Source organism: Salarias fasciatus, chromosome 15, assembly GCF_902148845.1.
Source record: "Salarias fasciatus chromosome 15, fSalaFa1.1, whole genome shotgun sequence".
NCBI classification, from domain to species: Eukaryota; Metazoa; Chordata; class Actinopteri; order Blenniiformes; family Blenniidae; genus Salarias; species Salarias fasciatus.
This window is the reverse complement of record NC_043759.1, coordinates 1,098,044-1,113,600: the sequence shown is the minus strand read 5'-3', so window position 1 is coordinate 1,113,600 and position 15,557 is coordinate 1,098,044. Positions and strand designations below refer to the sequence as shown.

Sequence of the window (15,557 nt, the reverse complement as noted above, 5' to 3'; positions counted from 1 at the left end):
GAAGTATTTAATTAAATTGATTAACCCTGACCAGACAGGGTTTATACCCGGCCGTCAGGGAGCAGACAATATAAGAAGAGTTTTAAACATACAGTCACTCGCGAGACACTCAGCCCAACCATCAATGCTACTCAGCCTTGACGCAGAGAAGGCATTTGACAGGGTGGATTGGTCATATTTGAATTACACTATGGAGAAAATGGGATTCAATTTGACATTTATAAGATGGATTAATACTATGAATAAAAACCCAGTATCAAGGATTAGAGTGAATGGATGTTGCTCCAAATTTTTTGAGATTAAAAAAGGTGTTAGGCAAGGAAATCCAGTCTCTCCTATTCTGTTTGCATTGTGCATTGAACCACTTGCCGAGTTAATTAGGGGAAATGATCGGATCGAGGGAATAGTGGATGAAGGAGGTGAGATGCATAAAATTTCATTATTCGCAGATGACGTTCTTTTGTTTTTAAGAAATCCACAGTCTTCTATTCCAGCTCTTATGCAATGCCTGAGGGACTATGGGGAGGTCTCAGGATATAAGATTAACGAGGTGAAATCAGAAGCAATGATGATAACAGGATGCTGGCCCACGAGCTTGGACAGACAGGTGAAATTCAGGTGGTCAAAAAGGGGCTTTAGATACCTAGGAGTTATTATGACCCATGCATCAAATCAGCTATTTAAAGCAAATTATGATAAACTTGTCTCGCAAATTAAGAATGACTTGGAAAGATGGGAATTGCTTCCTTTGTCTTTGGTCGGGAGGGTCGAAGTTATTAGGATGAATATTCTGCCCAGATTGTTATTTCTTTTTAATTCATTACCTATCACTGTTCCTGTATCTACTGTTACATTTTTGGATAAGCTTGTTTCTAAATTTATTTGGCAAAACAAACGACCAAGAGTAAGACTCAAAGTCCTGTGTGCACGCAAGGATAAGGGTGGATTAGCCTTGCCACATTTCAGAAGATACTACTGGGCAGCACAACTTGGAAAATTGGTTTCGTGGATGAGATTAGATATGAATACTAAATGGGTACAGATAGAGCAAGGTTCAGTAAAAAATGTGTCACTCTCAACTCTTCCCTTTCTAAATTCAAAAGTGTGGAAGAAATTTAAGATTCGAAACGAGTGGGTTACCTACACATTAAAGATGTGGGAGAGGATAAGACGATTATTGAATTTACCTCTATTTTTATCAAGGGCAACAACAATAACCAATGCCTGTGACTTTCTTCCAGCAAAAATGGATGGGGGTTTCATTAAATGGAGGGAGAAAGGCCTCATCACAGTAAATCAATTATTTGAAGGAACAACTTTCAGGACTTTCTCCCAACTCCAGGCAAAATATGGCATTGATCCCAAAGATTTATTTAGATATTTTCAAATTCGGCATTACCTGATGACACATAATGAATGGGGAAAAATTAAAGAAGCTCCATCTAATTTTGAACAATACTGGATTGAAATCGCAGAGAATAAAACTAACACTAAAAACACAATATCTCGTATTTACAATAAGATTTGTATGGACTCAGTAGACACGTTGGATGTGAAGGGCAAATGGGAATTGGAAGCTAATATAATAATTGCGGATGAAGAGTGGGAGAATTCCTGGGTGCCCTGGCAGAAATGTTTAAGCAGCCCAACTTGGAAAGAATTCAGCTGGAAAATGAGAATAAGATATTTCAAAACTCCACTGGTAATAGCTAGTTATAATAAATGTTCCCCCCAATGTTGGAGGGGTTGTGGAATGATCGGGGACTTCTCTCATATTTTCTGGGATTGCCCTAAATTGCAAAATTTCTGGGGGAATGTGAATCGAGAAATAAATGTGATTTTGAACTTCAATAGACCAATTGAGCCACAACAGCTAATTTTGGGTACAGTACCATTAATAGACATAAGGAAAAATACTGTATTTTTGCTCAGAGTTCTTTTGCTGCTTGCTCATAAAATGATCACTGTAAACTGGCTAAAGCCCCACCCACCCACTTTGGACCAGTGGACCCAAAGGCTGAAGGATGTGAACTGTATAGAACATATAACGGCAAATCTTCGACTTCAGACAGACTTTTATCATAAAAAATGGGCACCTGTTATAAAGTATTTAGAAAAGTGAGTTTATTGAATTCGTTTAACTGAGCTAGTTCCATGTTTTGTTGTCATTTGGTTTTAATTTATAATGTTTTATTACTTTGGAGATAATTGAATTTGCAAAGAATGTTCTTCCACTTTTTGGTGATTAGATTGTTTTTGTATTTGTTAATTCTAATGGCCATTTTGTATTTGTATCTGTCATGCTTTGTGAGATTCTGTCAAGGAACCTGTTCTAATAAAAGTTAAAAAAAAAAAAAAATATTAGAATATCATGAAAAAGTATACTAGTAGGCTATTTAACTAATCGCTTGAATCGTCTAAATAACTCGAAACACCTGCAAGTGTTTCCTGAGCCTTGAAAAACACTCAGCTTGGTTCAGCAAACTAAATCACAAGTATGGGGAAGACTGCTGATCTGACTGCTGTCCAGAGGACCATCATTGACACCCTCCATCAGGAGGGTGAGACACAAAAAGACATTTCTCAAAGAGCAGGCTGTTCACAGAGTGCAGCTTCAAAGCACATTCACAAAAAGTCTGTTGGAAGGGAGAAATGTGGCAGGAAACACTGCACAACCAAGAGAGATGACCGCAGGCTTAACAGCATTGTGAAGAAGAGCCGCTTCCAGAATTTGGGGGAGCTTCAGAGACAGTGGACTGAAGCTGGAGTCCAGGTATCAAAAGCCACTGTTCACAGACGTGTCCGGGAAATGGGCTACAACAGCCGTATTCCCATGGTCAAGCCACTTCTGAACTCCAGACAACGGGAAAAGCGTCTGACCTGGGCTATGGAAAAGAAGCACTGGACAGGTGAAGAGTGGTCCAAAGTCCTCTTTTCAGACGAAAGCAAGTTTTGTATTTAATTTGGAAGTCAAGGCGCCAGAGTCTGGAGAAAGGCTGGAGAGGAGCAAAATCCAAGTTGCTTGAAATCCAGAGTGAAGTTCCCACAGTCAGCGATGGTTTGGAGCCATGTCAGCTGCTGGTGTTGGTCCACTGTGTCTCATCAAGTCCAGAGTAAATGCAGCTGTGTACCAAGAGATTTTAGAGCACGACATGCTTCCTTCTGCTGAAAAGCTCTATGGAGATGACGATTTCATTTTCCAGCATGATCTGGCACCTGCCCACAGTGCCAGAACCAGCAGTAACTGGTGTACTGACCATGGCATTACTGTCCTCCATTGGCCTGCCAATTCCCCTGACTCAGGGCCGGCTCTAGGCATAGGCGAACTAGGCGGCCGCCTGGGGCGCCACGTCCCGAGGGGGGCGCCGCGGTCGTACAAGGGGCGCCACGACGCTCTGTGTTCCGTGTGCCCCGCTGTGCAGCGGTCCGACGCACCGCGATCCTCGTCCTCGGCGCTGCCCGGCACTGATCGGTATTGTTCGGCATCGCTCCTCAGCCCCCCCCCCCTGCTCAACAAATGTCGGGACCGCTCGAAAAACACGCTTCCAAGGGGCGCTCGTCTCGGGCTCGCCTAGGGCGCCTCTGAAGCCTGGGCCGGCCCTGCCCTGACCTGAACCCCATTGAGAATTTGTGGGGTATTGTCAAGAAGAAGCTGAAAGACACCAGACCCAACAATGCAAACGAGCTAAAGGCCGCTATTGAAGCATCCTGGGCATCCATAACACCTCAGCAATGCCACAGGCTGACTGCCTCCATGCCACGCCGCATTGATGCAGTAATTCGTGCAAAAGGATTCCCAACCAAGTACTGAGTGCATTAATGGACATTTTCAAATGTTTGATTTTGTTTTGTTGTTATAATTTTCTTTTTTAACTTGGTCTGAGGAAATATTCTAATATTTTGAGATAGGATTTTTGAGTTTTCTTAAGCTGTAAGCCATAATCAGCAATATTAAAATAATAAAAGGCTTGAAATATCTCAGTTGATTTGTAATGAATCCAGAATGTATGACATTTTTGTTTTTTTAATTGCATTTCAGAAAATAAAGAACTTTATCACAATATTCTAATTTTCTGAGACAGTCCTGTATATAGGCTACATTTTAAATATTTTCTTTTACTGGTCTTGTGGTCTAAATTGTGAAGTGTATGGTCAGGGTTTACATATGGTTGTGTCCATCCCACCTTGTCCCTCAAAAAAATGCCAACTATCCCACTTTTTGTCTTTTCAGAGGTGGTCACCCGATCTGACATGGTGCTTGGAACAATAAATACAATCAACACCGATTCACCACCCGGGTTCGAAAACGAGCTGTTGAGCTGCTGTTTGAGTCATAATCACAAACAACAGTCAGTTTTCTCTCAAATCATCAAATGAAAACCTGAAAATAAGTCACTGAATCAGTTACCGTTTGCCCTGGGAAGAAGTCCTGGATGTCGTTGTTCATGTTCTTGTTTAATTCAGAGTCCAGCAGTTGGTTCTGGTGAAACATGCAGTCCAGAGTCAGCCGGACTCTCCGGTCTTGCACCAGCCTGCTGCTCCGAGGAACCACTTGCTTCCGGTTGAGAGTGTGATGCATCACCACAAGAACGGCTTTTTTGTCACCTGGAAACACAAAACATTATATGACTAAACTCCTGTTTGTTGCAGAAACACCTCAGTAATCCTGAAGTACCTCAGTCCTTCTCTCTATAAAGAACACCAGCATCATTCTGCTTCTCGTCAGGACTCACTTCAGCCCAGGTTCACTTTGAGTTTCTTGTCTCGTCTTTTTCACTTTGAGCTTTGCCTGTTTTTATCTGGATACTAACATGCCTCGACTCTGCTTCAGCTCACTTGTGTCCCTGTTCCAGTCTGTGGTTCCCTGATTCCTCTGGAATGTGCTTCACCTGTGTTCCTCCCTCCTGAGTGGATGTAAACTCACTTCATTCATGTTCCAGGTCATCTGTGTACCTTCCAGTCGGGTCATCCAGTTTTTCTTCTAGTGTTCCCTACTCTAGTCTCCATGTTCGTTTCTTGTGATCTGTTTTTAGATTACTCTCTTGAATACTTTTTCTGGATTTGTTTGGAAACATTTTTTTTGTTATTGTGACCGACCGACTGGCCAAGATGAATCCAGCAGTCTTTGATCAGCTGACCTGACCACCCCAGTCCTGTCACCGTAGCTTCTGAGGACCCGCTCAGCTACAGTTAGTTTCACTCTAATCTAACTAATCAGGGATGTTGGTTGAGACATTTCTTACCCGGGATATGCTCCATGGCCTCGCTGACGTCTGTTCCAACTCGAGAGACGACAGGACAGAAAACCAGATAGTAGTCGGCTTCTTTCTCAGACTTCACCTCAGTCTGACCCTTGAATTTTAAACGTCTCACAACAGGTTTATGAGCTCCGTTTGTTTTTCCTGTGAGGATGACGAAAAACTTCCTCCAAGCTTCTAGAAATAGAATTAAACAACAACAACAAAACGGTTAAAATGTCTCCAGAGAAATATTAGAAAGCATAAATTTACTCTCTTCAGACACAGTTCTGAGTTTCTTCTATGTAAACACACAAAGCAAGAAGTCTGACAGGAGCCTGCATCTAAACACACACACACACACACACACACACACACACACACACACACACACACACACACACACAGGTTCGTGTTTCTGTCCTTGTGGGGACGTTCCATTGACTCCCATTCATGTCTAACTCCTAACCCTAACCCAGACCACAACACAGACTAACCCTAAAGAAAGGTTTTAGCACTTTTACTTTTTTCAGTAACAACAACATGGTCAAGAAAACACTGTTTCCCCTCATTAGGACCGGAAAAAGGTCCCCAGAAGGCACGTCGTTCCAGGTTTTCCTATCCTTGTGGGGACATTTGGCCCCACAAGGATAGAAATACGAGTACACACACACACACACACACACACACACACACACACACACACACACACACACACACACACACAGAGTATATTGTCAATTTGTGCTTTATGTGGACAAGGTTGTACTGAGGCATGATGGGATACATTGCAGTCTTGTGAATTGTTTTATGCACCATAACAGTGAAAATAAATGGTCTCACACACACACACACACACACACACACACACACACACACACACACACACACACACACCCTGTTGAACTGGCTGTCAGTGTGATAAAATCAAAGTTAATGATTTCTCACCTGGATCTTTGTCCCTTGACTCCTTTGGCTCCTTTGACTCCTTTGGCTCCTTTGGCTCCTTTGACTCCTTTGGCTGGACGCTGAAAACACAAAGATGAAGTTGAAGTGAATGGTAAATGGTCACTGGACTGCACTCATATCTAGACCGCTTGAGCAGAGCCCAAAGTGCTTTACACTGCAACTCACATTCACCCATTCACACACACATTCACACACCAGTGAAGGTGTCTGACAAGCAAGGCGCTCAACACAGAGACAGGAAATGAAGCTGAGAAGAGAAGCCTCTGACAGAGTCCACTGAATGCTGCTTCATTCAGGAGATTAGAGATTAGTTAGCACTTGTACTTACTGGATGATCTGATGAGATTTTGAATTCCCCATGTTTGTCGTCTCTCGGAGAACAAACGAGTGCTCTTCGTCTTCACTGAAATGCTTTCACTCTGAAGAGTCACGAGTGAAGGAGGAGCTGCAGGCTGCTGTTGCTGATTAATCCAGATAAGGTATGATAGTAAAAGCAACCTTTGGTTCAGCTTGATAAAAAAACAATCTGGTTTATTGCCTCTGATGACATGTGGGGGCAGTGCTTAATACCTCTGATGACCTGTTGGGGGAGGGTTTAATACCTCTCTGCACAACTTCTCGACCTGGACAGACACAACCAATGCCACACCCACACCATACATCCTTGCAAATTTCAGACAGCAGAACTCCATCTGGACACATCCAGCCAGGCCAGCTGAGGCACCATGTGGAGGGAGACAACAACCTGCAGGATCCAAGCTGCTTTTTGCAACCAGAACTTGCATCTAACTGCTTTTTGCTGCACTCAACACCCGGCATAACCTGGCGTCGTTCTTCCAGACACCTGTGGGGCATGTGAACGGCCAGACACAGTGGTGAACAGGGTTCAACTCCACCAAAGGACTGTCATCAGCTGTCTGAGTCATGATGGTAAAATTATGTTTGGTACATGAGCAAATAGTTCTGCTAAACTCAGTTTGGAGTCCCAGCAAACTTTGGATAAGTCTTTATATTACATAACCTTAAAATAAGAATTGTCTGAATTTATTCCTCAAAGGTTGTATAGAAGATCTTTATGACTAACAAAAATGAATTAAAGATTAAAAAAATGGCATTATTAAGCTGTAGCAGCCCTGTTTTTATTGTGATAAAAAAAAAAACCAAAATAAATATTAATCAACTCTGGAAGTTGTAAAACCAACATTACTTTAGCCAATCAATAACGAGGCAGCCTTTTGGTTTTCTTACGTGTCAATCAACCTCTGTACACTTTTAGCGTAACTGTCATGCTCCTACGCCCTTTCCGTACCCGCACCCCCCAAGCTCCACCCCCGCTCCACCATGCACGGCTCTGCTGCTGCTATCAACACCTTTTCACCTGTAGACTCGAGACAGTTGCCACAAACAATGTATGTTTTAATCTTAAAACAAGATTTGTATGAAAAAGTCCGGAGAGTGAGAAGAGGAAGGGGGGTCTGTTTACGCCTGCAGGCTGCAGCCACACAGATCAGCTGTGAGCTCCGAGTCTGCTCCAGTCCTGCAGCTCCACACAAACCTCCCCGTCCTCCTCTGATCCACCGAGACCAGGGACAGCTCAGGGACAGGATTTGGTGCAAGTGCAGAATTTTACTCATATTGGCTGTGTTTGTGTTGTTCAAAAGGACACGTTGGTAGCTATGTGTTAGCGCTATGATGCTAAGTTGCTACATGCTACTTTCTGCGTAGGGAGGAGGCGTTCCTCCGTAGAGAGCAGGGGAGGAGGGGTGTGGGTCACGCATGGCAGCATTTCAAAAAGGACTAACTGTCACTGGATTTCTCCCTCCATGGAAAATCCTCTATACAACCTTTAAGTTATCAGTGTGACACATGTCTTCCATAAAAAAAAAATTGTGAAATTAAATGAACAAACGTTCCAAAAACATGATGAGTAGATTTATTAAATATACAAAATGACCAAATGTATATTGAAAACTCTAAACAAGATAAACAATGTATTTGTGTAGTGCTACCAGGGGTTAATTTGTGCCGGATCCTGGCACCTCTTGATTTTGACCTGTCTGTGTTCAGGGACCTATATGGGCGGATCCGGCACCTCCATCACAGGAAAAAAAAATCACGTTAATTGCATAAAATAATATATATATATATATATATATATATATATATATATATATATATATATATATATATATATATATATATATATATATTAATTCACAGAGCAAATGTCACTAATTTCACGTTGTTTAATACAATTAAAAGTAAAAAAATAAGTCATTTAAAAAAAGGCACAGATCTGCCAACGCACGAATCAAGCCCCGAATCTGACAGAAAATTGTTGCATCTGAGGTTATTCATGAAGAGAGTAAGCAAAGGGCGAATCAAACATGTCTAAAAAGACAGTTAAATGTACTGTCATTTTTTAAGAAGAAGGAAGAGGTATGAGATGATGACTCAAAACGAGTCCGAATAACACCAGCGTGTGAAGCTGAGCCGAAACAGGGAGGAGGAGGAGAATCTGGACATGGCCGTGGTGTGGAGTGTTTTGGACTGTTCAGTATGGTGAGAACACTGTCTGTTATTAGGCCGCCGTGCCAGATTTTAAATGATAACAGAAGATTTGTGTGATGATCCATTGTAAGCTCTGCGCAGCTCCTTCTGCGTGTCTCAGTCAGCTGTTAGCTTAGCTGTTAGCCACCGACGAGCTAGTTGGCTTTGAACCATTCCTCCGTGCTCCAGCATCAGTGGACGGGACGCATCTCAGCTTCTGAGACGGTGCAAAGAAGATTTGAACGCTGAGCGTCTGGGACAGAACGGGAAAGGTTGTTATTGACAGACAGTTCAGTTCTGAGAGGAAGTGTCTGAGCAGCGTAGCGGCGGCTTGGAGAGAACGAGGGAAATATTGTTCTGGTAGGTTTAATTTCTGGGTTTAGTGTGGCTGTTTACTGTTCTGTTGTTGTTTTATCTTCATCTGGCTGTTCAGTGATCATCCCATAGTTCTCGGTAGTGAGGAGAAGTGTAGCTGACGTCGCCAAAAAAAAACCAAACAAAAATTGGCTCGATGCCAAATGAAGTTGTCGCCCCCTGCCCTATTATTACAATAGTAAATAATTGTCCGAAAATTTACCATGGTTGCTATTTGAAATTTAGGCTTGTAAGTCCCACAGCATGGTATGTGGGCATTTGCATGTTGTTTTCTGCACTGTTTTTTGTATGTGTTCCGGGACCTGAATCTGTCTTGACATTCTCACGCTGTCATGTGCACCATGCGTTCTGGGACCTTATGATTTACAAATTAAGCACTGAGTGCTACTGTTGGAGTTGGTGGGGATGGTGCTGCTGTTGGTGTTGGTGCTGATGAGCCCCGTGGTGATGGTGATGGTGTTGGTGGTGCTCCAGGAAGATCAGTGTCCTGGGATGAGATGGGCGGGTCAGAGATCAGGCCTCCAGCAGCACCACAGCCTCATCTGATCCTTCAGAATGTTATCATTTATCAATTATATGGAGAACAATTAATAAATAAATGATATGTAAAGTCATAAAAATAATTACACAGCCTCTCCCGCAACATCTCACTACCTTTCTGTTAATGTTGAATTCCATGTAAATTACAGTCTGGTGATTTTTACATGTAAATTAACAGTTACTGATGTAACCTGTATTGGGAAGTCGTAGTCAGTCCAGCCACTGGATCATGGGAGGTCAAAATGTTTTCCCACTGGCATCTCCGCTCCCTCAGTTCGTTTTCCTATTGGCCAGGATGGATCGGTATTGAGATTTTTTTACATCACACCATCCAATGCTGACCACATGGCCACGGAAAGCATCAATGGGCCGCGTGGGCCCATTCCTGTCGTCATCCGTTTGTTTCTATTATCATCAAATGAGGCCAGCTTGGAGGCTGACATGATGGAATTTTGGAGCCAGAGATGAAAATAAGACAGCGAGGGGGCGGAGCCAGAGAGCGACAAGGGGCGGGGCTGACTGAGAGCCCAGGACTGTGGTGCTGTGTGATCATGTGATGGTGTGGCAAGGTGAAGAATAAAACTCAAATGACAACGCCACCCAGTTTAATAGAGACTGGGAACTCACTAAAATACCAAAAAGGCTCTAAAAACAAGGCAAGCAGTGTAAAACCAACAATCTGGAATGAATGGCGGGTTAAAAGATGTATTACAATAAATCAAATAAATCAAAAATAAAACAAAGCAGCACAAGACTTAAAACGATGCCATCAATAAAATAATAGAAATAAAATGCTAAAAAGGTCTGCTAGTAAAAACCGAGGAGAGGTCTGCTGCTGGCCTGCCGTGTCAGCTGGCTCAACTCAACCAGCACAGCTCCACCGCTGTCAGGGGCTCCGCCGCCATCCGGGTCACTGTCCAGGGCTCTGCCGCCATGATCCGATTCCCCCGTGGACTAAGCTACCGGTGCGGACCCTCCTTCTGCGCTGCAGCTGCGGGAGACAGGAACCTGGGGGCACTCACTCGTTCGCTACAGACCGAGCTGGGGCAGCAGTGGTTCACGTCACGTTGCCAGAGTACAACAAATGCAGTACTTACACGCAGGGGGAGAGAAACTCTGTCCGCCTGCCGTGATGAGCCTCGCACTCTGGTCCCACTACTGCTCCACGGCCCTAGCCCGCCGTCGCACCGCGCCGTCCTCCCAGACCAGCCTTGTAAGTCATAAGTCTGTGGTTGTCGGTCCACACCCAGACTGACATCAACCGGTTGCCTCAAGTGCCGGCCAAAAATTAAAAACGAGGGTGTATAGCCAGTAGAACTATGGACAGTGTTGATGTAGGCTGCTTAGAGTTCAGGGAGGTACTCAGGCCACTTATGCTGCTTTTCCGCCTCAAGAGAACGCAGCATATTAAGCAAAGTCTGATTCATCCTTTCTATGCTACCATTACCAGCAGGATGGTATGGAGTGGTCCTGCTCTTGCTAATGCCATAGAGCTGGCATAGCTGTTGGACAACAGATGACTCAAAGTTTGCCCCCTGGTCTGAGTGAAATCTTGCGGGGCAACCAAAAACCTGAATTACATGGGACCACATGGCATGGACAGTAGTCTCTGCAGTCTGATCCTTCGTGGGAACTGCCCAAGCGTAACGGGTGAAATGATCTGTCAAAACCAATATATTCTGACACCTATCTGTTGCTCTGCCCAAGGTCAAGTAATCCATGCCTATTACCTCTAATGGGTAGCTGGCAATGAAGGGATGCAGTGGGGCCCTAGGCTGGGTCCTGTTCTGCAAACTGCAAGCGACACACCCATGTTGGAACTGATGTTCTTGGGGCTCAGGGAAGGGCCCCTGTCACAAACCCTCCGGACATATGTGCGCTGGAACCCTGAATTGGATTTTGCTGCTGTGCACTGTGAAGCTCTACTCCTGGAGGAGGAGCAACGTGGACAGGAAGGCATCGACGCAACATACACCGCCACAATTGGGGGGTCTCAAGAAGGTACACCACCTACACCAAGCTGGAGAGAGGCTCTGAGACAAGAAATAATGAATGATGTTAAAGACCAAATGAAAGGCTTCACCCAGGAAATAATAAAAGAAATCAAACTGCTGTTGCAATACTCTGGACTAGAACACTCCCCCATGCAGTACCGACACAGAACTAGACAAAGATTCCAAATTGACACCAATGAGTGGACTACAGGTGGGAAGCCTATATGTAGGCAGTGTAGACAGGCTGGTCATGTGGCAAGGTTCTGTCAGAACGCCAGAGCCACCAGCAATACACCACCTTTAAACTAATCACCCCATTCATTTAGCCATAATTAGCCTCAGCTGCGGGGGTCAGGTCCTTAATAATAGGAAGTAAAACACTCACCGTTCCATTTCAAATTAAACGCACCACAAACAAAAGCACACACGGCAATCCAAAAGTGCAATACAAATAAAAAAAACATGCAAGTGCAAGTGTGCAATACTCCTGTTCCGTGACAATGGTCTGCTGTAAACTGCTTCCATGGTGTTTCAGATAATTTACTTGTCAATAATAATGTTTACAGTGTTTATGCATTTGACCAGAACCCCAAGCAACACCGGGAACATCTGCCGCCGCGCCATGCCGGCTGCTAGCAGTATCTTGGCTCTCTTCAGGGATTCACAGACTGGAGGGGTCATGGAGGGAAGCGCCGCCGGGCCGCCGCTCAGCGCCGACAGCAGCCGCAAGCGGTGCTTTGTCTCTGGCCACACAGTGCTAACGGTGCTTCCTCTCTGGCTGCTGGCGTTGCTTTCTTCCCCGTTGCAGTGTTCCCCAAGGCAGCGGCGCTAGCCCCCCAGCCGTTCGCTGTGTTTTATTCCCAGGAGTGGCTTTTTCTCCCCGGCTGTCTGTGGTGTTTTGTCCCGGATAGCGGTGCTAGCTTCCCGGCCGTCTGTGGTGTATTCCCCCATCCCCAGCCACCAGGCACGGCCAGTGGTGGAGCTTCTCTCCATCTGGGTTTCTCTCTGCGACCCCTCAAGCCTCTAGATTTCCGAACCGAGCCGTGACGCTGTGACTGTGGTTAGCGAGCGAAGCCCCGAGCCCGAGGCTGGATAATGTAAACCTGAAAGCCGTTGGAAGTGTCTGTGAATCATTCTAGAGCAGACCTGTCAATCAAGCAGCCACGCCCCTTCATTATGAAAACTTGAAGGCTCTATATAAAATTCAATACTAATATATTTTCAGATGGACCACCTGATCTCTCTTCCAGACGATGAAACGCAATGAAAAAAAAACTCAGAAACTCAGCCGATCCAGTTTTATTGACGTTTCATTTTAAATGGGAGTCTAGAGTCACAGCCTTTTGGAGCCAGGCTGGTGGACACTGATATTGCAAGATTTTGGCACTTCCGGGTAGGCCTCATGTTTTCAGTCACATGCTTTGCATACTTTTTTTTAACGGTCTATGTGTGGGACACGTGATATCCAAATGTTCCGTGTGTTTATTACAGCTGTGGTTCTCAGAAAACTACTATTTCACCCAACTGGTTCTCAAACAGCCCTGTTTTCCCTGGTTTCTGTGTCAAAGAAGTTTGAACATTTTTCGAGAAAGTCTGTTCTTCCTTATTTCCATGACAGCAAAGTCGAGCATTTTTTTTAAATGCATTTTTCTTAAATGTTCAGACTGTGCAAATGGGGCCTTAGTTTAATGAGGAAAAGGTTTTCTTATTATTATTTTTTTCATTAAAACATTCAGTGGGTGTTTCATCTAAAACACACGAATAAAGGAACATAAATAAATAGATTTTGCAATTTTCTCATGAATTACTGATAGTTTTATGATATGTTTTATTTACATCTTAAAAGCAATAAAAGAAGGTTTAGTGTTACCAGATTTATCCTTTTGAATATGATATTTTCCTTCAGTGGTTAATTAATTTAATTCATATTACTTTTTTACTTTTTTCTGTGTATTACTGTGTATGCCAGACAATATGTCTTCAAAGTATAATTGAGAGTCAGAATTTATCTTAAAAATAACAAAACGTGTTAAATATTTCCAAAACTTACTGCAATAGGAGCATTGTAAAAACAATCACGAACAACAGTTTGCCCCTGAAGTAAAACAGTGTACCGGGATTTCCCACAGTCCCTGAAGGCAGCAGCAGATGCAGGAAGAGGGCGTTCCTGAAAAACCACGCGCTCGTGGGCGCGCACTCTCTGTCACACAGACGCGCGCGCACACAAACACGCACCAGCACGCACAGAGTTGCGGGTTTGCTTCCCGGGTCTGGGCACCGGACCGGGGCCGGGCCTTCCTGCGGGTGTCAGGCCGCCCTGATGGTTCCTCTTCCCGGGGAGGAGCGTCGGAGGAGGCCGGGCCGGACGCTGGAGGACATGGAGGCTGCAGCCAGCGAGAGCACGGTAGGTGAGGGGAACAATGACGGCAGGGGGCCGGGGACCGGGGGCCGGGGGCCGGGGGCTGACACCGCGGGCCGCGGAGCGAGCCTCGGGTGGAGGCTGCAGCTGCTCCCCGCCCCGGTGAGCCCCCGCCGGACTGACAGGCTGCACACACACCGCTGGTTTCCACCGCTCGTGCAGCATTTTGACAACACGGTGAGACGTAAACAGAGATTCAGTGCATCCTGCAGGGAGACTGTATAAGCAGAGACCCGGTGCGTCCTGCAGGGAGACTGTAAATAAACCACCTGATCAGCTCCGCAGTGGAAACACACCTGTTTGCGGGAGGCGATGTTCTGCAGGAGAGGCTCCAGTGTTCCGCCCAGGCCCTTTACACCACAACGTTTTAGGTGAAAACATTGTTTCAGAAAACGTTCATGTTCACATGACAGCGTTTTGATACTGATGCAGTTTTCATGTTGGTCCACCAGTTGGCGCTGTTGTTTGCTTCTGTATTGAAACCACACACACATGCTGCAGAGCACTGATGGGAAGTAACTGTAATCTGATTACTTTTTGAGTAATGAGCAAAGTAAGAGATTACATTAGCATGGTGTAAACGAGGCAGAGCAGCAGATGTTCAACATCTGGAGTCTTGACTTGTCCGCCATGTCCGCTCTGTTAGCGTTCCTCCATTGCTGTAAAGTCAGACTGTGGAGCAGAAGTGAGCAGGATGACGGGTTTCTGAAGCTGACCGTCTCAGCCGGCTCCCGGTGTCTCCTGTCCCTCAGCGGTGACTTCCTGGTATGGACCCCGCCCACTCCGGAGAGGACATGTCGCCTCTGTACGTACCGAGGAAGAGGAGGCCCGTCCAGCCGAAGAGCGGCGTCCCGTGTCCAGGTGACGGGAAGCGGCTCGCCTCTTCGAACGCTGACGCCTCCACCCGCCGAGCTTCACGCTGTGTTCTCTCTTCCTGCAGTCGTCCAGCGGATTCCACCAAGACTCACCCAGGGTTCTGCGGTTCCTCATCCTGAGGTGAGCGAGGACGCTGCCGGCTCTCGAGCTTCTTTCACTGTTACTTCAATGACAAAGCGAAGAAGTTAAAGATTGGTTCGTTAGCTTGATTCATTAAATTGCAGCTTTACAGCATGGCCATGAAGAAAATGCTAACGCTTGACTCCGATGCATTTCAACTTTTTGTTTAATTGTTGTCTGACTTTATCAGTTAATCAGTATTAGCACTTTGTTAGCAAACACGCTAACAGGTTGTCTAACAGGCTGTATAAACATCCAGTATGACCTCATCAGTTTGCTAACTGACGCCAGGCTAGCACAGGTATGCTAACTGTCACTGGACTTTTTTGTTTGTGCGCTAACAAAATGCTAACCTTTGGTCCAAAAGAGTGTAAAACAGCACTCTCCTTCCTCAAAACATGCTCAGTAATCACCCTGCTTGCAGTTGTTGGCGTTGATCCAGTGACTTTTTCTGAACTCCCAGAGGTCATTTTGAGG

General features: G+C 45.1%; 1 protein-coding gene across 1 annotated transcript in view; it reads left to right on the top strand.

The window, feature by feature from the left end:
* The first annotated feature begins 13,901 nt into the window (after positions 1 to 13,901).
* LOC115402426 (uncharacterized) overlaps positions 13,902 to 15,557 on the top strand; it is a 13,804-nt gene continuing 12,148 nt past the window's right edge. Inside the window, exons 1-3 of the mRNA XM_030110972.1 lie at positions 13,902 to 14,069; positions 14,837 to 14,945; positions 15,025 to 15,080. Coding sequence (XP_029966832.1) covers positions 14,852 to 14,945; positions 15,025 to 15,080 — 150 coding nt within the window. The 5' untranslated portion in view covers positions 13,902 to 14,069; positions 14,837 to 14,851. The remainder of the gene's footprint in view (positions 14,070 to 14,836; positions 14,946 to 15,024; positions 15,081 to 15,557) is intronic.